General features: G+C 34.2%; 1 protein-coding gene across 7 annotated transcripts in view; it reads left to right on the top strand.

Annotated features, from left to right (window-relative positions):
* Arl15 (ARF like GTPase 15) overlaps window positions 1–23150 on the top strand; it is a 395233-nt gene that overhangs the window by 194461 nt on the left and 177622 nt on the right. For 6 of the 7 annotated variants that reach the window (XM_005319640.5, XM_078016420.1, XM_078016428.1 and 3 more), the window contains exon 4: window positions 6469–6677. In XM_005319640.5, the coding sequence (XP_005319697.1) occupies window positions 6469–6677 (209 nt within the window). Of the gene's footprint in view, window positions 1–6468; window positions 6678–21192; window positions 21427–23150 lie in introns of those variants that run through there. The other variant, XM_078016446.1, reaches the window with a different exon arrangement.

Raw genomic sequence — 23150 nt, forward strand, 5'->3', positions numbered from 1 at the left:
GATCAAAAAGATGGAAGTTTGATAGATGGAAGGAATGAAACAGTTTAAAATTATTATTTTTCTCCCTTCCTGCTTTCTTATATTTTGAACATTTTCTCCCTATGTTGGAAAATCTTCCTCTTAAAGTAGTACTGCTGAGATAATCTGTGCTCCTAAAACTACATTGTTCACTAAGATTTGAAGACCCATTTATATTTCAAGTTTTCCAAGTTGCACTCCATTATAGGGTCTCCAATCCCATAAAGTCTTCCAAACGAAAATTATTTTTACTCTGTTTTAATTTCTTAAGCTGGTGTTAAAAGAGGATGGACAGAGGAAATGATCAGAACTTCTCATTCTGACTCTTTATGCTACCCCAGATTGATGAGTGGTTAGGGCAGCCTACATCATAGCCCTTTGGCATTTGCCTTCTGGGAATCTATCTCTGAATGGGGTGACTGCAGCCCCTTCAATATCAGCAGAGTTCTGTGCTCTTCTTTTCCAAAACAGATTAGATCTCTCTAAGTCTTCTTGTTGCAGTGGTTTCTAGCAGTCTTTTACGTTCACAGTCAGTTATGACAGTATCTAGAGTGGAGTGTTCACTAGCCACATGTGACTAATGACTACCATATTAGAAAGCACAGATGTAGAATTTTCTTATCATTGAAGAAATTCCAGTTGGACAGCACTAGTCTGAAAATCATATGTTTCATAGAGAAAACATTGAGTAACTACTTTCATTATTGACTTCTTAATATTCAAATTCCTATTCCGATTTTCAAATTCATTTTCAAATTCATCATTGGATCAGTTTTTCAAAGAAGAACTTTTAAAGAACTTATTCAGAGATTTTCAAATTTAACATAAGGGAACTTCCCTCATCATTATACAAAAATACATGTATGAAGATGTGAATTTGGTGTTAATAATCCTTATATATAATCAGAGATATGATAAATTATGGTATAATGGTCTTATTAAGAATTGTAATGCAAAAATAAACAAAAATATTTAAAAAAAACTTAAGAGAACTTAGCATCTCTTTGGTTGTAAATAAACAAAATTGTCTTCTAAAAAATCGACTTGAATAATGGGTATTTACTATTCTCACTTACTAGAGTAGAGCCCTTATAAGTAGGGGGATGGATTTGCTGCTCAGCAGTGTTCTCAAAGATCCAGACTCTTCCTGTCTTCCTATTTGGACACCTGAGTGTGTAGATATGTCTCTGTCAAGATTGCTACAAGGCTAATGCTGCTCAAAGTATCACCTTATTACCCAAAAAAATCTAAAAACTTGTTGAGGAGCAAAATCTTTTTCAGAAACTTTCCACAGCCCTCATTATATCCTCATTGATCAGAACTAAACCCTATGTCCATGTTTCTCCAAGAGAGAAAACAAGTACTAGCATTTTTAATCTTTGTAATTGTAGGCTAGCTCTGCTGTGAGCAATATAAAGACTAGAATTTCTGTCTTTTTTGTTTACTGCTGCATTCCCAGTACATAGGATGGTGCCAGGTATTTAGAATATGTCTGTTAGATGAATGAATTAATGAAAAATGAGTGACCATTGTTACCAACCATGGTGTACCACAGAAGTGAACATACACAATTAGGGCACGTTATGCTCCTGTCTTTTCCTTCTACTCTTACTAGATAGTACCTTGAGTACAAAAAAAAACTAAGACAAAGATAGTACCTTCTGGTTGACTCAGAATGAGTTCTTAGATTCCCAAGAATTCCTTAGAACTTTTAGTAAGGCAGAATTGGACCTTTCGTAACATGGGCATTTAGAAACACCCAGATGCCCTATCTAGCTCCTCTACTATCCAGACTTCCCCCTTGTTTTTAATCTGAAAGTACAAAATGTAGACCAGGTTTGAATTTGGTATCTAAGCATTTTATGTAACCATTTTAATTTAAGTGACACAGAACATGCCATTTTAGTCATTAGATAAGAGTGGCATATCCTGTGTTTGTTACTGCTTTTGGATTTGGTTTGTGGGTTAGGAAGGTTGGGCTATCACATCAGACAGGTGTCCATAGCATTCCCCATTAGTCCCAGCACCTGGCAGCTGGGTTAATGACACAGACATTTCTCATTTTAATCTGGTTACTAAACTCTGGTCTGCTAACTGGGACAGAACAACTGTATGCCCTCCTTCCCTTCATAGCTGGTTTCCTTGGTCCCAGTCTGGATTTAGCTGCCCCTGACTAAAGCCACTGGCAGCAGGATGAATTGGGATTTAGAATTTCAAATTCAGTGCTTGTGAAAAAGTTTGAAATCCTAAGATTGGAAAGAAAATTTTGTTGCAAGAAATTAAATAAAAGGGTATTTTCACTATTAATATTTGTTTATTATGTTATAGGGAACTTTTTTTAAGTAGTTTTATTTCTCTTGGAGTTTTTTTTTTTTTTCTTCGTTGGGTTTGCTGGAATTTTATCTCACTATTTTGGGGCATTTTATTCCTCAGTGTGGCAAATGAAAAATGCAGTTTCTTACTGGAAGAGATGATGTCATGTGTTGAATTTCCATTGTGTCCAAGATGTTTTCTAATGGACAAATCCTCAAACATATAACAAGTATTCTCTTTATACTTGACTCCCTGGATGCCATCTACTGTGTGGCTGTATTTGTTCCCTCTGATAGATTTACAGGTCTCCTTGTGATTAATATAACGTTACAGGATTTGATAGTTTGAGCTAAAGGGAAAAATGCTAAATCTCTCTTTAGGTAGTACCTGGAAGGAATAAGTACTTAATAAGTATTCATTGAATTAATGAGTGGGGAAATTTTTTCTTAGACATATTCCCATACTGAATATTAATATATACAGGCATTTAAGTATCTTTTATTCCAATAGGTCTCTCCACTCCCCTAGCTTATATCATAGTACATTCTTTATTTAGCTCATCACCTCTGGTCAGTGATTTCTCTATTTCAATCGTATTGGGACATACATGTAGTTTTAGATGTGTAACCTTGGGCAAATCCTATCTTGTCTCTTGATCTCCCTGTTGATGAACTGAGTGTGAGCACCTAATTCGCCAGATTATCATGGATAAAAGAGTTAATATAGGTTTAAAAAGAAAGAAAAACAGAAAACCCACTTAGAACAATGACAAGTCATTTTCCATACTACATTAGTTGGTCAGTTGCAACCGTTGGTTGTCTATGGATAACAAGAGCATTCTGTAAGCCTTAATTGGCTCTATGAAATTTATAATAAAACATGTTGCTTATATTCTTATATGAAAATTGTGTTACACGTCTTTTATAAAACGATGTCAGTAAATTTTATGGCAAATTTATGTGTGGATACATATGCACACAATATTGTTGTTGGTTTAAATAATTATCTCTGGGTATCACGGCTTCCACTTTTGTCCCTCAAGCTTATGGATGGCTCTCTAGCATATGGATAATGTCTGGATGTAGCTTGCAGCAGATGCTGTGGGTATCCTACCCAGATCTCCTTTACTGGGCCAGTGAATCCATCTCCCAGCTGCTGTGGGTATTAGTGGCTAATGACTCACACCTGTACCCTTCTCCAGAGAACTGCTCTTGGCTGACAGTAATTGCTTCAACCAAATATGTCTGGGAGATTATGAGATCAGGCTCCAGCACCCTCCTGTTCTTCAGCAGTGGCTTGTAGCCAACAACTATACGGGAGTATAATAGCCTACCTTCCTAACCTCTGGACTGGACAACTTATGTGGTTCAGTCCAAGCTCCAGACTTCCTCATGGAATCAAGCTAAAACTAGATTTCTGAAACCACATCTTTGCCAAAATCCTTTGCCGATTTTGGCTTACTCTTTCACTCCTGGTTTCTCCTGACAATACCCCATCTATAATCAAGTGCATAAAAAACATCACTCAGGCCCTGCTTCTGGGTAACCTGAACTAAGATATCGCTAACCTCAATACCCTTGTTCTTGCCCTAGTTTCACTATCACTTATGCAACCAATTTTCTGTATTAATTAATCTCTGGTTTAAATTTCCTCTCTTTATTTTTGTTTTGTTTCCTCTCTGGACCCTTCCTGATAAAAATCAACCTGTTCATATCCCTTGTCTTTGCACATTTAAAGTTAACTCAACATCAAATGAATGCCCCTGATTCTCTTACATACCTGGTTATTTTAGTATAATGTAATGGTGAATATCTCATATTTTAGATTCTAAAACTTGCTTTAAAAGGTTAAACCTTAGTCAGTTATACCTCCTCCCAATTGTTGTAAGAAATATATGAGCTGTTCTTTGTAAAACAGCACTGTGCCTGGAATATAGGAAGTCTTTAATAACCAATAGCCATTTTGTTACTGGAATTAATCTTTTAAATTATTTTCTCCACTTTGGGTGAGCTATTTCATGTCTTTCCCCCAGAACACCTAATGAGTACCTCTAGGATAGTCCTTTAGGAACTATATTAAAATCTGGGTTTTCTCATTTGTGAAGTCCTTGACAAGCTGCCCTGTACATAATGCATGTCTTGTAACTGAGAGCTACTAATTTCTTTGTTCTCACTGTCTCTCTGTTCTTTACTCCTTTTTTCTTCCTTCTTCCCTTTTTCTTCTTTCTGTCCTTTTTCTTCTTTCTAATGCATGAATCTTCCCTTCATTTCTTTCTTCTTTATCTTCTATTTTGTTTAAAATATATGTGAATATATAAATTTTATATATATATAATTTCTGGTTCTCCCAGAAAATATGGGCTTCTTGGTGTTAACCAATAGTGTATTAGCTCTCCAAGGAGGGAAGAGACCTGATAGATAGCATTTGATGATTTCATGGTTAAAAAAAAAAAACAAAAAAAACAAACTTCTACCCCTGGCCAATTTCAAGTTACCAATATGAAATCACTGAACACAGAGTTGGGAAGTAATATATAGAAGTGGCTTTTGCCAGCCAGTGCACACCAACTTAATCTTCACTGTTTAGATCCCTGATGTTTATTTAGCACAGTATGTTGGAGATAGTAGCTAAATGTTCAATGAATGACTAAAATGATAACTGATTAGCACTTACATGGCATAAAATTGGTGAAATTTCTTTATCTGATTTTCATTATATATTCCCCCCTACACACACCACACAAATTGTTCATTCCCTTCACCAATCAGTATAATAAAAAGCAATCATCATGATGTAACAGGAATGCCCATACCCTTTCTGGGCAAGTTGATCAACTCAGTTGCAAATCCTGACTTTGTGATCTACTTAGACACATGGTAGGATCACTCATCTCACCTCTCAACCTCTTAGCTTCAGTTTCCTCAGAGAATGGGACTGAATAATCTCTAAAATTCCTTCTGATCTTCAAACTCAGAAAGCTTAATTTGTTTTGTTTCCTTATTTCCTCTTCATTACTGCATTAGGCTTTTGATTTACACATTGCACCGAATGTTAAACATAAGATGTGTCGTAAGACATGTCCTGCCTGATGAGGACACGGTGTCTGTTTTTATGAACACCTACCTCAATCTCATCAAGCCCATGAGTGTGCTCATTGCCTTTTATTCTTTCCCATGGGTTATGAACCCTAACAGATTAATATAAATATACCAAAGGCCAAGATTTTAGTTGTTCACAAATTTCAGCACTTTGACACGTGAAGTTATTGTACTAATAATTCTCTGGGTGGAATTAAACAAGCCAGCCAGCAGCCCAGCCAGGAGTTTGTCTTAGTCTACTTTATGTTGCTATTAACCGAATGCTACAGGCTGGGTAATTTATAAAGAAATTAAATTTATTTATTATAGTTCTGGAGGCTGGTAAGTCCAAGGTTGAAGGTCCACATCTGGTGAGGGTCTTGCTGTATCATGATGTGGTAGAAGCATCACTTGGTGAAAGGAACATGAGGTTTGGGTCTCTCTTCCTCTTCTAATAAATCCATTTATCTCTATCATGAGGTCCCAATCTCATGAACTCGTCTAATCCGAGTTATCTCTGAAAGGCCCACCTTTAAATACCACCAGTATAAAATTTGAGGATTAGTTTTCCAACATCTGAAGTTTGGGGGCTACCTCAAACTTGTAGTACAGTGCTATTAGAAAATATCACCAAATAATGATGGTATAGATGTAAATGGTGTGGAAGAAAGCCTTAGGGAACATCTATTCTCTGAGTTATGTCCATACCCAACTTGTAGGGAGTGTAGTTCACTTAGGAATATGAAGCAAAGTCAGAGAACATTGTTTTGACTTGAAGTCTAAGAAGTATTATCCTGGTTCTTTCTCATGTCTTTTGATATGGAAGTACAAAGAATGACTTAAACATTTGCATTTTGTTTGCCACATCTGCCTGTTGGCTCTAGGCCTTTGTTCTTATCCATCACAACCGCTGTCTTTTCTAGATCCTTGTTCTATTCCATACCACAGCCTTTCTTTCATACTTAATTTTGGTTCCCAGTAGGAAATACTAATGGGGACATTTTTCAGTTTCTGAAAGTTATTCTTAAAAGGGGATCTTTTTTTTCTCTTTTTATGACAGGGGCTGATAATATCCGGAAATACTGGAGCCGTTATTACCAAGGATCTCAAGGGGTAATATTTGTATTAGACAGTGCCTCTTCAGAGGATGATTTAGAAACTGCTAGAAATGAACTGCACTCAGCTCTTCAGCACCCACAATTATGCACTTTACCCTTTTTAATATTGGCCAATCATCAAGACAAGCCAGCGGCTCGCTCAGTACAAGAGGTATGTCTCATTAGCATTGGCAACTCTTTGTCTACCTTTTTGTTTGTTGGACTATTGCTGTCACATTGGAATCTGGAAACATGCAAACAACTAGAGATGTTCTGGTTACTTAATGTTATTTAACCTGCCAACGTAATTCCTTCTCCTCTCCCACAGTTTTTCAAGAAATACATGGTGCATGTTACCATGCATCACTTACCCTTAAATGTCTTGTTCTTGTTCCTCTTTTATGCCTGCTGTTGACTAGGAGCAGTAGTTCCTACTCTGTAATCAGCTAGGCTAAAAATTGATGTCTTATCTTTTAAGTTCCATGCCACCAAATACCTTTTAATACGAACCACTCTTTATTTTCCTCATCTAATTTTATTTCTTAGCTCCTATAAAAGCACATGACCCTTCTGGGCAAGTAATTCGTATCTCACTCAGCCAAGTTTCTGATTCGATTCATGGTACTAAAGTAATAAGTTATATAAATAGTTTCTAAAACTTAAATTATACTGAATTATAAGCCAAATATAATGAAATCAAAACTCTTGATGTATTCTTTACACCTGTAACTTTCAGGATATATTTCCCCCTCTCCTTCAGAAAATTGTGTGTTTCCTCAAGTGGCTTTGGAGTAAGATGGTTAATAGGAATGTCATTACCTTTAGTCAGAAAAATGAGCCAAGAACAGAACATGTTTTAACTCCAGACCTTTCTCACATTTAGAGTATGACCCATGGCTAATAGCTTTGTTCTGGTGTCTGGCTTCTCACCTATAAAATGGGAATCATGCAAATTATTTTAAGTAACTCACATTAATTTAGGTAATTTACTTTGTAGCTTAAAGTACTGAGTAGAAGAGGAACCATATATAGGCAATTTTCATTTGTTTTAGAAAATAGTAAGGAAGGTAAGAATTATTTCAATTATTAGAGTTTTCTCATCTATCTTTGCTTCATTCAGAATTAACTACTGCCTTTTGTGTATAGATTTTGGAAAATATAATACAGATAATAAAAATTAAAGTAAAAATAGCAATAAAAATAGAATCAGAGAGGGATTGTTGTACAGATCTCCAGCATTGTGAGTGTGGTGCCTTTCTGTGGTACCTACCTCAAGACCTTAGGTAAATCTTCTAACTTCATACCATCAGGCTTTCTATCTATAGAATGAGTATGATGACATGCAATGGTGGATTGCTATAGATATTACCTTAGTTTATGATTATAAGATGCTTTGCTGAAAATATATTGTTATTCTTATAGTTGTTATGAGAAATGTTGCATATGTGTGTATTATAGAAGAGAGAATACAACACTTTGTATATATGAAGTATGTAATGCATATTAGTGTGAGATCTGAGACATGATGAAAGTGCCATTATCATTTCAGGTGATTTTATTCAAGTTAGATGAATATCTAACAAGAGATTTTCTTTTTATTTTTGCTTTTAAATTATAGAAACTATCTGTTTTCCTTAGACATAATATTATTGAGACAGATGTGTTATTTAAACTGAATATTTGACTCAGAAACCATCTGTAGGAATTAAACATTGTTACATTGAGTAAAGGAAGCTTTTAGCAATTAATTGTTTCTGAGTATTCCTTGTGTGTGTTTGCTGAGTAACTCTTAGGAAAAGAGAAAATATCCCCTCACCCTTTTTGTGATTAATCCTTTATTAAGACAGTTGACCATAAACGTAGAAGATCATAGGTATGGTTTGAAGATTATTCTAAACTTGTATGTAGTAGAGGATGAAACTTGATTTTCCTTTTCATCTGTATCAATTTCACTTTTCCTTAAAATATTTTCTTAGAATGGAATTTGTATAGTATGATTTTGAAGATGGTAAAGCATTTTTCCTATAGTTCTATAAACATATACCATATGTTAGCCACTTTGGATTACTTTGTTGGAATAAATGCTGTTGCAAATCTTGAGTTTTATGGAAGCATAATGAAGTGTTTACATTTACCTTGGTCCAAAAGGAAAAGAAGCTTCCCATCTTTCTCATTTCTTGATGGCAGAGAAATTTCTCTGTCTAGTGTCATAAGGCCCTATTGAAATATTCTGTCATGTTGTAAGAATTAAATCAGTATCTTATTGTTAGCAATAAAAATGGAGTTGTGAAACTGAATCTTCAGTGTTGTATAAAAATAACCCCAAACTGGTGGAAAGCAGGCTTGGGTCGAAAATCGTTTTGAGAACAAAGTCATATGTTAGTTGTAATGTGTAAAAAGATGTGGTCATCTTTTCATTATTCTTTCTTTCATAAAGGTATTATCTGTTCTCAGCCCTACTGCTTGTAAAAATTATATTTTCACCTGTTCATTTGTGTATACTTTATGAAATTTCCAAATGCTAAAAAGATCATGCTTTGCTCTGCAAAATATCTGTGAATTTTAGGCAAGATTCTGTTCTTTAAAAATCAATGAAGGTACATTCAGTTTATCAAAAAGTACTGAACCACTCTTGGGTGCAGTTATGAAAACATGAGTCATAAAGGCTTATTGACCCTTCCCCTCTGTCCATTGAAAATTACTACATTTTATGCTTTATGCAGAAAATGTGCCATTATTTATCCATTGCTGGAATAAAACTTGGAATTCATTTGCTTAATTGAGGAATGAGGATGCTGTTGACCTTAGAAGTGAGTGGAGCCAGTGAAGCCTATAGGAGAAAGCAGAATTATAACTGGGATTCCAACAGAGGATAAACATCCTCAGAGAGTTAAGTATTTAGTCCCCTTCCTACAATGAGTGTTGCTGGGTTTATTGGAGCACTATGTTAAGAAAGGACAACACTGGTTGAAATTACTCTGGAACCCACAGGCAGAGGGCAACCTGCCAAGTTATTTTGGTGTCCTTTCAGAAGCAAGTGGAATCTTGCACATGGCATAGTTTCCCTTTCTGTAATATACCATTTTTTTTCACTGAGTCAAACTTACCAGACTCTTAAGACTTTGTGTTTTGATAGTGGAAACATGTATTTCTTTTTTAAAACAAATAAGGGTTTTTAACAAAAAAAAAGCAAATACTGGGAAAAAGAACACCCTTTATATACTGTCTGAAAGCCAAGCAGTTCTTGAAACAGATGTTTGTTGTATTCACTTTGGGGAGGTGTAGTTACCACAGTTTTCCAGAATTTATTCATATCTACTATTTTTCACTATAGAAAACACACTAGAAAAATCCGTAATTATGCCAAGGGGCCCCTTGATACATTAGGGGAAAATCTGGCCTGGTTTAAATGATAAAGCTATAAAATGAAAAATCTTAAGGGTAAATAGGTTGACTTTTTGTTGCATTGAGTTGTAATTGTATCTAATTTTTTTTTTTTTACAACTCCCATAGGAGAGCATACTTCAGTTCTGAAGTTATTTAATAGATCAGGAGGATTTTATGGGAAGTTAAGTTGATATAGCAGCCAATAAATGTAATCCTATTTTCCTTCTGCATAGTTGCTGATTGTGATTCTTTTACCTCCTGTCTTTTTAAAGTCTTATTTTCATTTTATTGGGTATTAGCATGTCATATAAAATGACACATTTTGTTTGCTAAAAATATGATTGTTTCTTTCAAGCTATCTCATCTGATTTGATGTTTATCCATCTCCTTCACCTAAAAGTATCTAAGTTTTTCAGAAATACTACCCCATAAGTCCTGAGTTGTTAAATATATTCTATTAAACCAAATATTAGTTGAAAGATATGGTAACGGTGTAGCATATTCTGGAAGCAGAGTTATATACCACTGATGATATTGGTTCCTTGGCTCCTTAATTATAGCACAGGAAAATCCTGCATCTAAATTAGAGTGTCGATATTAAAGTTAAAACTTGTGATCAGGCAATTTCTCAGTTTTCATGCAATTATAATTTAGTTTGTTGTTATGTGCATAGAAGTTGTTGTTTTACTTGGAAAGAATAGAATGTAAACGTGAGAAGAGTATTTGCAAGTATTTCTGTAATAATGCAAACATTACTGGTTTTTTAAAGACCTTGTTTTGTTTTAGTTATAAATGTTGAGATTTTTTTTTGAACAATGCATTCAATATTCAGTGTATCATGAATAGTTTGTTTTCATTTTCTAATTTGTATATATCTTCTGCAAGAAAGTACTAGTACATTTATGGCAGTTAGCTATCACTTTTAATTATAATTTTTTCCATATACTATTTCCACATAATGTACTTTATTCCTCTTAATGTGTGTCACCAAATAATAAATCTCTAGTTTAAAACTTTTATATTTATATTGCTTGACAACTGACCAGTTGTTTTTTGGTAGCTCTGTGAAGTAACAAATATCTTCTTTGATTTTACTTGTCAATTCATTTATTAGAAAATGCAACACATAGAATCACATAAAATAGTTAGCTTGATTTAATATCACTTTTTGTATATGGAGAGAAATGTGTGTGTGTTTGTAAAATAGTCATTGGGAAGTAAGGGTCATATACTTTAAATCTTAAGAGTTTTCCAAGTATTTTGACCTGCCCCTTGGCAGCATTTTAGAACCCTGATTTAATTTCACATACAGCATGTACATACCTATGGTGTGATCATTCTGAAAACTCCCTTATGGGACATATACTTATTTTAAAACAATATAAAAAGTACAAGTTATTTGTTGTCCTTTCCATACAGATGTCCTCCACACTGTTAGTTAAATCCTGGGGAAACAAGAGGGTTTCGAAGTCAGTCTTCCACTGAAAAGATGACTATCTTTTGAAAATGTTTACTAACCTTTAAGAAAAGCTGAATTAGCAATCATTTCATTAGTTACAAAAATGTCAATGTTCTAAGTGTATTTTTAAAAGTGACTTAACAGCTGAGAGTATTAGAACAGCCAGAATATTTTGCTTATTATATATTCATTCGAGTTTTTTTTTTCTATTCATATACATTTCTTGAGAAAATTAATTTGATTACTTGATTTCCTTAATTTTACACATATCCACCTTGATCTCAACATTCTTCCCTCTGTACATCTGTGTTTCTTACATCCACTAGGTAACATGATGAGAATGTGCTATGGCCACTGAAAACCAGTAAATGTCCCACTAACAAGTATGTAACAAAATAAAGGTCCATTTTATTATATACTTAGATGAGATCACCAAGAAATGTGTTTCAAAACATGACAGTGCATGCTCCAAAAAGAATTCTTTGTGTTTCATTATAAAACCTCCATTCCTTTCCACTCTCCTCCTGTATTCAGTATGTTCAGGATGTCATTGTATGTAAATATGGAAATTTTTGAACCCGCTTTCTGAGTCTTATTTATTTTCTTAGTATTTATTTATTTATTTATTTATTTGCAGATGTTTTCATTGTCCTCTTCTCCCTCTTTGGACTCTGCAGTACTTCTCTCCCCTTTCTAGTAGTTTACATCTTCAGATTTGCTCCTTCCTTCCTGTTTCTCAACACATACCAGAAAAACAAACTTTCTACTTTTCCTGGTACCCATATTAAAGACTACTATTTTCTAATACTTTCTGGAATCAGATGGAACTCCACATATCTTAAACTTTAATGTGCTTCATAATTGGATTCCTTTTTCTTTTCTCACTCACGCCTAGCTACCACCCACTGTTCCTATTTCCCTGAGAAAACCACCTCAAGATTGTGTCACATCCTGAATGCCTGTGTCACATCCTGAATGCCTGTGGCACAGTTAGGTGGCCCTTTCTGATTTCCCTTGGCATCCTAGGCTTGTCCAAATCATACTATTAAATTTAATTGCCTGTTAACTTTTCTGACTACCCCTTAAGACTGTAAGCTCCTTGAAGGACAGGAATTACGACTTGTTTATGTCTCTTTACTCGATATATGTTGTTTGCAGGAATAACTCCTTCTGGGTCTTATCATGCATAGTTTCCTACTGGCCTTATGCCATCGACTCTTTCCAGATTTCTGTCTCCTGTCTTCACTCAGTCTAACTCAACTGTTTCAGTCCTTGAATATAAACATTTTTCATTTTCTTCTTGATATTTGAATATTGCTCAGGAATAACATCTTCCACAAATCCTCACCATTCTGACCATGTGATTAGTTCACAAAAGTTTTGATCTGTTAATTGTCATATTTACAAATATTTGTCTTATGTATTTTTATGTACTTATATTTGTGTGTATCCACTAGTGTTCATGTGTAAGAATATAGTTAGTTATTATTTTCCTCATAAAATTCCTCATAGAAAGTGGCAGGTCATCTTGACCAAGTATTTTTTCAATGCTTTTTTTTTAATAGTTACTCATTTTAACTATATAGAGTTTATTTCATTTGCTAGCATTGCAAACTGTCTTTTATTGTTTATTCTCATGTGGAGAGTACTACATAATAAGTTCTATGGGAATATAGTTGATGGCTTTAAAGAAATGAATTCAATTTAATAAAAACAAATGGAGCCTTTAAGATTATGTGTTACATTAATGAACTTGGATATTAAAAATTCTCATACTTAAAATTTTTTGTGTGTACATGTTTTTATATTTTATAAAGAATCATAACTATTCAAGGTAGAGACTACCTTTACTGAGCAATATGATTTGGCTCATTTCTAGTCTTCTTGAAGCAATATGGATTTAAGTGGTAAGTGTTCAATGTTATTCTTTACATCTTCATTTCAACTTTATATTTATTAAAAATTAGTATTTTATGATTTATAAAGGTAATGAATGATTCAACAAAGGTAATGAATGATTTTGAGGCAGAAGTATACAGTAGTGCCATCTTTTGTTTTGGGGGATCTTTAATTCCTTTTATTAACTATGCTTTTCATTTGCTAAAGCAAATTCAGTTATACATTCCATAGCTTACAAAGTTAATAAAACATTTGTTGAGTTAAATTAATTTGAAAATAGACACATAGTTAATGTCAGTAAGGTGCTTTGAAGATAAAAAGCACAATAAGCGTTAGTTATTATCATTATGATAATTATTATCATTATTATTATTACATAGTGTCTGCTTAAAAATACCCTTAGTTGCTCTGGAATGGCTGAGCCTAATGAGAGGGGTTAATCTACTGGATTTTGTCCAGAGTCAGGATTTGAGACATAATACACTAAAGATTATTTTTTTCAATAGATCAAGAGTTATGTTTTTATTCTTTCTCCTAAAACTTCAAATAAACTTCCTTTTGACTCTATAATGCAGAAGTGTTGGAACTTATTTTGAATAGTTTGAAAGCTTTTTTCTATAATCTCTAAAAGGATGTCTATAGGTTTTAAAGGGTTCTGAAAAGATAGGCATTGATTTTTATTCAAAGACCTTTACCTCTTAGTTTACTATTTCTGAATTGTATAGAGCTCAAAATTAGAATTCTTATTTATTGAAAATACTAGGCCATAATTATAGGAAGAAAATATAAAAGCTTAATTATTATAAAAATAAGTAATTCTATCTTTGGAAAGTTATAAAATAACTATAACTAACTGTATAAATTAACCCCAAATAAGAATATCTTAAAGAGAATTTTTAGAGGACTTAAGGATTTAGCAAAATTTCTTACAAAATAACTGCCCGGATTGGCCTTAGAAGTGACAAAGATGAAGGAAATATTGAAACATTTTAACAGACATGTATGAAAGTCAGCTGTCCTCCCAGCCTCATAATCAGTAAGGCATTAGTGACATGTCTGAAGAAGACATTCCCTAATATTATTGCAAATTAAGTAATAAAAGACCTCAAGAGAATGAAAAGAGAAAAGGTGCCTGGAGCCAATGAATTACAATTGACAACCTAAAGGCAGTTGAAGAACCAATTGCTAGAGTGATTGCAAAGCTATTCATAATGTGCAGCAGACAGAGCACACCAGAAAGCTGGAACAATGCCTTCAGTTCAGCAATATTGCTTCAAAAGAATGGAAAGAGGGGAACGGGAAGAGCCACTGACCCTGAGACCAATTTCCAGGCAGCTGCACAAACTATATACTGTAATTAAAGGTTTTGACCAGTAATCACAGCAAAGCCAGACTACAGAAAGTCTGGGGAAGCAGTAGGGTTTATAATGAGGCAGGCATCCTTAACCTAAAGCATGGAAAAAGCAGGTAAGAAACCAGTGCATTTCTGGCAGTGACTTTGAAAAGGCTCTACTGTGTTAACACCGATATGAAAATCACATATTTTTTGGCCTTCTTCCTTTAAGAACAAAAACATGGAATGAAAAATATCTGCTTTCATCTTTTGAGATGAATAGAATACTCTGATACTTGGAAATGGGCTCTTTCGTCTTGCCATTTTATTTATTTTCTCTACCTATGAATTATTTGTGCCTTTGATGAAAACAATGAACTCGACATGTGCAGTGGTAAAAACAGTAGACTCAATGTGGCTTAGAAGCAACTACTCTGCAGTATATGTTAGCTCTGATAGGAAGGAACTAATCTATACCTGAATAATTTGCCTATAGAACCTCCCCATTTTGTTTACTAGAATCTTCTATCTCTTGTTCTTTTTCTTTCTTTAGTAATAGCTCTTTATGTAGAATTATATATTTAGCCACACTCTATTATTTATACATTCACATAACTATCTTGAGTATTTTTATTTGGAGAAAATTGTTATCTACTGGTTTCAAATGAAATTAGGATTTAGACTTTCAATATCAGTGAGAAGGTGTTCTACAAGGTTCTTGTGAAGAAAAATAGCATCTTATTTTCGAGGTATCACATGGTTTTCTCCTGACTGGGCCTATTTTGGTCTTTGCTGTGTTTTTAATATCACACTAATAGTGAAATTGAGAATTATTTTTATACTAAAAATTTTAAAATCTAGATTTGTATACATATAAATCTTTTACACACACACACACACACACAATTTATAAGTTTTCTACTCAGCTGCAGCTGGGAAAAGTTAAGTAGAGTTTCATTTTGTTATATGTAGGCTTACAAATAAAATAACAACAGCAACAAAATTCAGAAAAGTCCAGGTGTCTGGATTCAGTTGTGCTGAGCAGGATATATAGATCATATTTAGCTCAAGCCACACCTGAAATAAGATGATGAGGTTTTTAAAAGAATGCTCTATGAAGAATGTTTAGATAGTAAATAGCTTCATAAAATAACTGGAATCATTTTCATAAATGACTTAAATCAAGTGAGCCTCTGGGAGGGAGTTTCTATGTATGAACAGTGAAAAAATCTGGAGGTTGCATAGAAGAATATAATTGTAACATGTAGGATTTTATAAAATATTTGTTTTTATACCATGGTTATGACTAATAACTTGTCAAGCCAGAACAAGTCTTTATTGAAAGGGGCCAGAGTGGAAAGTCTGGGTAACTTGTGTACAGTTTAGAAATGGAAAACAAAAAAATAATGAGAATAAGAGCTTGACCAGGGAATCCTTAGAGAACAGCTGGTTGAAGAGTTACAATTGTTAACTCTGCTATAGAAGAAAGGTACTCTCTTATCATGTTTCAGCATAGTGCATTGAAGAGAAGATTGAATAATTAGATGGATCCTGAAAAATTGGCCTCAGAGCTTGATATAGAGGTATAAATTATATACACTTATACACATTTATTGCTGTTATGATTATTATGCAGAAGCAAATAATTATACCCCAGGCATTGAGTTTTAAAAACATTAAAACACGGATTCCTAAAAAAGAGGACATTTTTCTTGTCATATATAAAGATTGATATTTTAATCAATACTGCAGTAGTTTCATTTAAAGTGGTACTTGTGAATTTTTTGGAAAGTTGTTTAAATATTTGAATTATTTAAGTGTGTAAGCATGTTTCTTGCATGTTTTGGTCAATAAAACAATGGGTACCAATTTCTCATCTTTTTATATTTTTTTTTTAAAGAAAGAGTGAGAGAGACGGAGAGAGGGAGAGAGAGAGAGAATTTTAATATTTATGTTTTAGTTTTCGGCGGACACAACATCTTTGTTTGTACGTGGTGCTGAGGATGGAACCTGGGCCACATGCATGCCAGGGGAGCGCGCTACCGCTTGAGCCACACCCCCAGCCCTCATCTTTTTATATTAACTGATGTTTTTCTTTAGTTAAAGTTGGACATCCTTCTGGTGCCCCCCCCTTAATTAAGTCTGGCTTTTTCAACGACTTTATATTAATGCCATTTCTTAAATGAGGAAGGGAAAACAGGTAAAGCATGAGGTCACCAGGTTGCTTGCCTGTTATTGTTCATGGAAGTCTGAGTATCTCAGCTATGTCTTTTATACTTTTCCAGAATCTCTTTGTCTTCTTTTCATATTATTGAGTTTTTTTTTTTTTTTTGGACTGAACTGATTCTCTGTGCTAGGAAAATGCAGTTTTTCTTTAATGATTGTGAATTTTGTAATGCTCCTTTAATTATTTATAACATGAGTTCTAGCAATTTAGATGCGGAAAGTACAGTATTTGATTGAATTTATACTAAATCCATGTAAGGTCATAGACGTTGCGTTTCGGTAAAACCATTGGTATGAATTTGTAATTTTAAAGTTTTATCTTTTAGAAATGGAATACAAAAATCTTAATTCTTTTTGTTACTATTTCTTGTTTGGATTTGAGTAAGATTTTGCCATATAATTCTTTAGCCATAGTAATGCTGAACTGGAAAATATACTGTAAAAAAGTTAGGGCCATGTTTTTTTAAGATGTTAAAGAGTTTATGTTCATTAGAATTATATTTAGAATAATAGCTCTTCTACTGATTTTGTTTACAAATATGTATAAGTTTGTAAAGAATCATAGTTGAGATCATTTGATCCTTTCTTCATCAATTAAGATTGTATGACTGACATCTTCTAGAAAATGTATATCATTTTTGTTTGAATATCCATAGAACATTATACAACCTAAAAATCCATTAAATTCTGTTTTAATTAACAATCTGAATGATGAATAAAACCACATGGTACAATTTTAAGTAGGACCAAAGAGTATACAGTGAAAAGTAGTTCTCCTTTCTGCTTATGTGCCCTGCTCAGCTTTAATTTACAGCTCTTTACCTTATTGCAAGACTTGGAATGTCAAAAGGTTAAAATACCAGTTTAATGAATTTTGCTTAACAACATAATGAAGTATGGACTATATATTAATTAATGTAATTATCCTAAAGATAGTATTTCTAAGATACTTTCAGTAATATAATCCATTCAAGAAAATAGTTTTAATAAAACTATTAAAACTTGTTACCGTGGTTTGAGTTCTAAGCAGTTTATTGTCACTTGAGGGGAAGGAGCTTAGAGGAACCATATACTCTAAAATCACAAGAAAGATTCATCTGTGATCATATTAAAGTATGCATCAAAGTAGTCATACTTTATTTAATTTTGAAACATTTCAAACAAATACTGAAAATAATATAACAAACACACCTGTTCATCCATCACCCTGATTTAGCAAATGTTGACATTTAGTGTGTTTCAGATCTTTTCTTTAGAGAAATAAATCATAAATGATGCATTTAAAACCCCTTCCCCTGTCTTTTTCACATCCTCACTCCTTCAAAGGCAAGTAGTACTTGAGTGTGGTGGTGCACACCTGTAATCCCAGCTACTCAGGAGGCTGAGGCAGGAAGATCACAAATTGCAAGCTTCTCAAAATAAAATACTAACAAAAAGGCCTGGGGATATAGCTCAGTGGTAGAATGCTTGCCTATCATGCCTAAGACTCTGTATTCAATGCCCATTATTGCCAAACATAAGAGGCAGCTGATGTATATCTTTATTGATAAACATTTTAGTTTGTTACTACATATTCATGTGTCTCTAAATGATACACAAAAAATGGTTTATGTGATAATATTTACATAAGCAGAGTCTTATAGAATATATTTTAATGTACTTTTTTCATTGTCTTTTTGAGATTATCTGTGATATTTATATATCTTATTCATTGATTTTCATTGATATATTGTGTTCTAGGACATGATTTTGGCTTACTTTTATGTGTTCATTCAGTTACTGATAGTTTCAGTTGTCTCTGGATCTTTGTGATTGTAAACAAAGCAGTTGATGAATATTGTCGCACATGTTTATATGTATATACATGCAAGCATTTCCCAAGTATACAGGTAAAATTGAAGTGTGGTTTTTTTTTTTTTTTTTTTTGGTACCAGGGATGCTTAACCTCTGAGCCCCATCCCCCACCTTTGTAAAATTTTATTTAGAGACAGAGTCTCACTTAGTTGCTTAGTGCCTTGCAATTGCTGAGGCTGGCTTTGAACTCTTGAGATTTTCCTGTCTCAGCCTCCCAATTCACTGGGATTATAGGCATGCACCACTGTGCCCTGCTACTTGCTGGACATTTAACTTGGCACTTTGAATTTGGAGATGACAAACATTAAAACTCTGAGGTCAGACAGTCTAGATTTAAATCCTTCTTACTATTGACCTGCTGAGTAATATTGGGCAAAAATTGTTTCCTCAGCTGTAAATAGAGTACTGGAACCTGCTTCATGGGAGGGGTGAGCATTAAGTGGGGACTTGGCCCATGGAGTCCTCTATCAGCATTGTTCCTGTCCTTTACCCTCCCAGCAGGGTCGCTGTGAGGATTAAATGGGCTAATGTTTGATGAGGCCCTTCTAACAGAGCCTGAGACAGTAAAGGCCAAGCAAATGCTTGTTAAATCCCCCAAAGTAAAGCAGGACAAAAAGCAATAATGCAAGTTATGCACAATATGTTCATATACTTTTTAAAATATATTTTACATATTTATACAAACATGGAGTATATCTCATACTTTTGAGAGTGTTTAAATAATACATTCCAAATACAATGAAGACTATAATTCAACAGAAGGAAAAAGCAATGAAGGCCTTATACAACCTTTATAACTTGTTAGATCAAATTATAAGTAATTAATTTACTTTCATTCACAATATATGACACTCTTGTCAAACACTTTTTTTTTTCATTACTGAGTGGTTAAATGTACTTTTATGAAGAAATCAGGAAAATTGGATCTTTTTGTGGTTTGTTCCTGTGGGATTTGATATTCCATCTTTAAGATGTTCCAGATATATATATTGCCTTAAGTTTTAATATGTCAGTTTGCAGTACTTTACATTAGGATTGTCTTTTTTAAAAAGTACAAAAGCAGCACTACAGAGTGCAAAACTTTGAAAAGCATAAAAATGAGGGATGTGATGAAGAGATATGGCCCTACCTGCAGGTTTCTGTGGGCTCCCAGAAGCCCAGGGATCTGCTCTTTATATATAGCATGTCACTTGTGTGTTCTCGTGATGTGATTGACAGCCTTGTTGTTGCCCCTCTTTGAAGGTGCAAGAGGTTACTGAGATGATTTTAGAGTGTATGTCACACCAAGCCTTTCAGATTTAAATAGAATCTTCTCAAGCATTAAAGGTGGATTACTTTGTATTACTTTTATTGCTTTTCAAGTGTTTTTTTGGAAATATTTAAGAGCTCTCCTAAAAACTGGATTTCCTGGAGTGTGTTTTCTTTGGGGGAAATTTTAAGGATTCCTTGTAGACTTTCCAAAAGTCTAAAGTTTAACAACCAACAGGACCTGATTGAAACAAATTACTTAGTTACAAAATGAAAACAGAGCATAAGAGAAGGAAACCCCATCGTATCTCTATATTCCTTATAATAAATCAGACCTGTGTGTGTTTTTAACAAAAACGAGGGTGCGCTTTTTTTCCCCCTTCATTCTCAGTTTCTTTTGATCATTGATCTGGGTGACCCCACGCTCAGGGTTTTTTTTCTTCATTTGACATGGACAGATTTTTGAAGTATAGCTCTCCTTTGGGAACCCCGGGCAGTTCCACTTGACTAACCTGTGATCTAATGAGCAGTAATGCCGGGTTACAGTGGCCATTTTGTGTGCTTTGGGGGAGGATGGCTAGACAGAAAGCGGGAGAAAGGCATGTCTGCAGAGAAAAGAGAGGCTGGGTGATCGAACAGTGTGAAAAAGACTTGTTAGCCCACATTAGTGTGCCTGATTTACTTCACAACAGGTCAGGAAAGGCCAACAGCAGGGTTGTTAAATTGCAAAGTTGAAAATCCTTGTATTAGAAAGCTTTCAAATCTCTGAAAGCTATTAATCCCAAAGTTGGTTTTAACTCACCTTTGAATTGCAGCAAACAGAAGCACATCCAACTTTCTTCAGTCTTGCATATGTTTATGAAATAATTATGCGACCCTAGGTTCATTTTTTTTTTTTTTATTGCTACAAGTTTTAAGCATCTTGTCATGCTTGGCCTGTTTTGCAGCCAGCTTGGATGTGAAAGAGAAGCCAAACTGAACAAGGTTATCATACTTTTCATGCCCTGTGTTCGACCCTTAATGAGGTGTCCATCCTTTCTCTTTGGAAATGATGTAGCAGTGTGTTTGTGAATTCAAATCCTCAGAACTGGAGATTTGAACTTCTGCATCCACACTGGTGCGTGTGTGTGTGTGTGTGTGTGTGTGTACACTTATTTGTGTCTTCCTTATAGAGTATAATCAAAATGTTAATTGATAAAATAAAATTAGCTTTTAAAGTCCTTCTTCTCTTTGCCTCAGGCTTAGCATATCTTACATCTTATTGTTATTTCCACCTTTTAGGTGAAAGAGAATCGATAATTTACCAAAAGATAACCAAGTTTCTGAAGCTTGTCACGAACCTAGAAGTGACCTTGAATTTAAAATTTTTCTTCTTGCATATTCAAAAGGACTTTGGAGTTAATATACTACAAAATTTTCTACAGTTCTTGATTACAGTAACTCTTATTACAATACTGCTTTTATTTGATTACCATTTTTGTAAGAATAACCAATAAAAGCCATTTTCCTGTGCAAGTGCCAACTTCTTCATTTTATTTAATGTATGTGTTTATATATATGTAAAATGTAAAGCTTTGTGTTTGAGATAAAAATGGAAGCCAAAACAAATGGTAGTGTTATTGACTAATTGTGACAGACATTAGCTCAAGCTTCATAGGTAGTCCTTGAGGAGAGCTATGAAATGTGTGCCAGTGAATGTTCTTTCTGTGTGCCATAGTCATGCCCAGAGATGGACTGGCCTGTTCTTAACATTGTTTCAGGTGCTATGGAGAATTTAATTTAGTGGGATAAAGATACAATCTGTAAACCTTATGTAGTGACCAGTATATGAAGACTAATCTATAGAAACAGGCTTACTTGGGGCTAGGGTTGTAGCTCAGAGCACTTGCCTAGCATGCCTGAAGCACTGGGTTTGATCCTCAGCACCACATAAAAATAAAGTATTGTGTCCATCTACAACTAAAAAAAAAAAAAGGAAACCAGTTTACTTGTTGGTAGGCCTGTTTATATTCAGCTTTCAAAAAGGGCTTTTTCAAAGATGAAAAATACCTTGATTCAGAATTTTAAGCATATTTTAGTGTTTTAAAATTCGTACTAGTTATTTAACAAAAAGTTGTGGTGGTTCTGTTGACTTTTTTTGCACACTTACCATATGCCATGCACTGTGAAAGGAAGCATAAAGACAAATTGGAGGGTTTCTTCCTTAATTCACCCACCTGGAACAGATAATTACCACATAGTATGTAAGAGCCATTGTAAATAAGTTAAGAATGCTATGGGAACACAGAGGACAGGCTGGAATTAATATGAACTAGCACATAGAGTGGAAAGTATGTTTCACATACATTATATTGGATCATTTTCTCCACTGTCCTGGGAAGTACGGTGTTATCTCCTTATCTGTTTTTATAAATGGAGAACCCAAGAGCCACAGAAATGAAGTAATGAATTATGCAAGATCCAACTAGTGACCTAAACTCAAGTCTTTGGATTTCAAATCATATGCTTTTTTCACTTCATCACAGCAACCTCCTGACAGTAAATTACACTGCACACATTTTATTAATTTTATTTTAAAAATATAATTTAATTTCTTTTTGTACTTCGAAGACTTCATTCAAGTATTTTCTCTTTGGATGTTTCTTGCTCCTTGGACAGGCTCCAGCAGCCAATTTGCAGACAGGCCTTTTTTTTTTTTTTTTTTAAATGAGCTCAGTTGAAATGAGAGTAATATATTGTAGAAACTAAGCCAAGTGTGTTTTTATATATTTGTGAAATGGAGTGGCTTTTGTGTTCCAGCACTTGGGGAAGAAAGCCTACTGATTTGATCGTAACTTACTGTCCTGTCCTCTGTCTTTGTTTTTAGAAATAACACAGGGCTGCAATGGAGAGCTAATGGCACCTAAAGCCATTTCTGTAAACACCCAGCTTCCTCCCTACACTTTCCTAGCTGTAACCAGCTCTAGAAGCTCTCAGACTCCCTCACTCAAGTGTTTACTCACTCATCAATTTAAGAAATGAGAGAAGGGAAAGGAAAAGTAGGAATGGGATCTCTGAGGACAGAGGAAACAACTTAAGAAAAAGCATAGAGACATAAAACAATGTGCCATATTTTGGTAATTGGCAGCCATTCTAAAGATAACTACAGATTTTCTAGATGTTAAACCTTCCAGTACTTAAACGGGAAACAACCAGCGCAGAGTTAAAAAAGCAGCCCTTGCAGTGGATAATGTTCCCTT

This window comes from Ictidomys tridecemlineatus, chromosome 1 (genome assembly GCF_052094955.1).
Source record: "Ictidomys tridecemlineatus isolate mIctTri1 chromosome 1, mIctTri1.hap1, whole genome shotgun sequence".
NCBI classification, from domain to species: Eukaryota; Metazoa; Chordata; class Mammalia; order Rodentia; family Sciuridae; genus Ictidomys; species Ictidomys tridecemlineatus.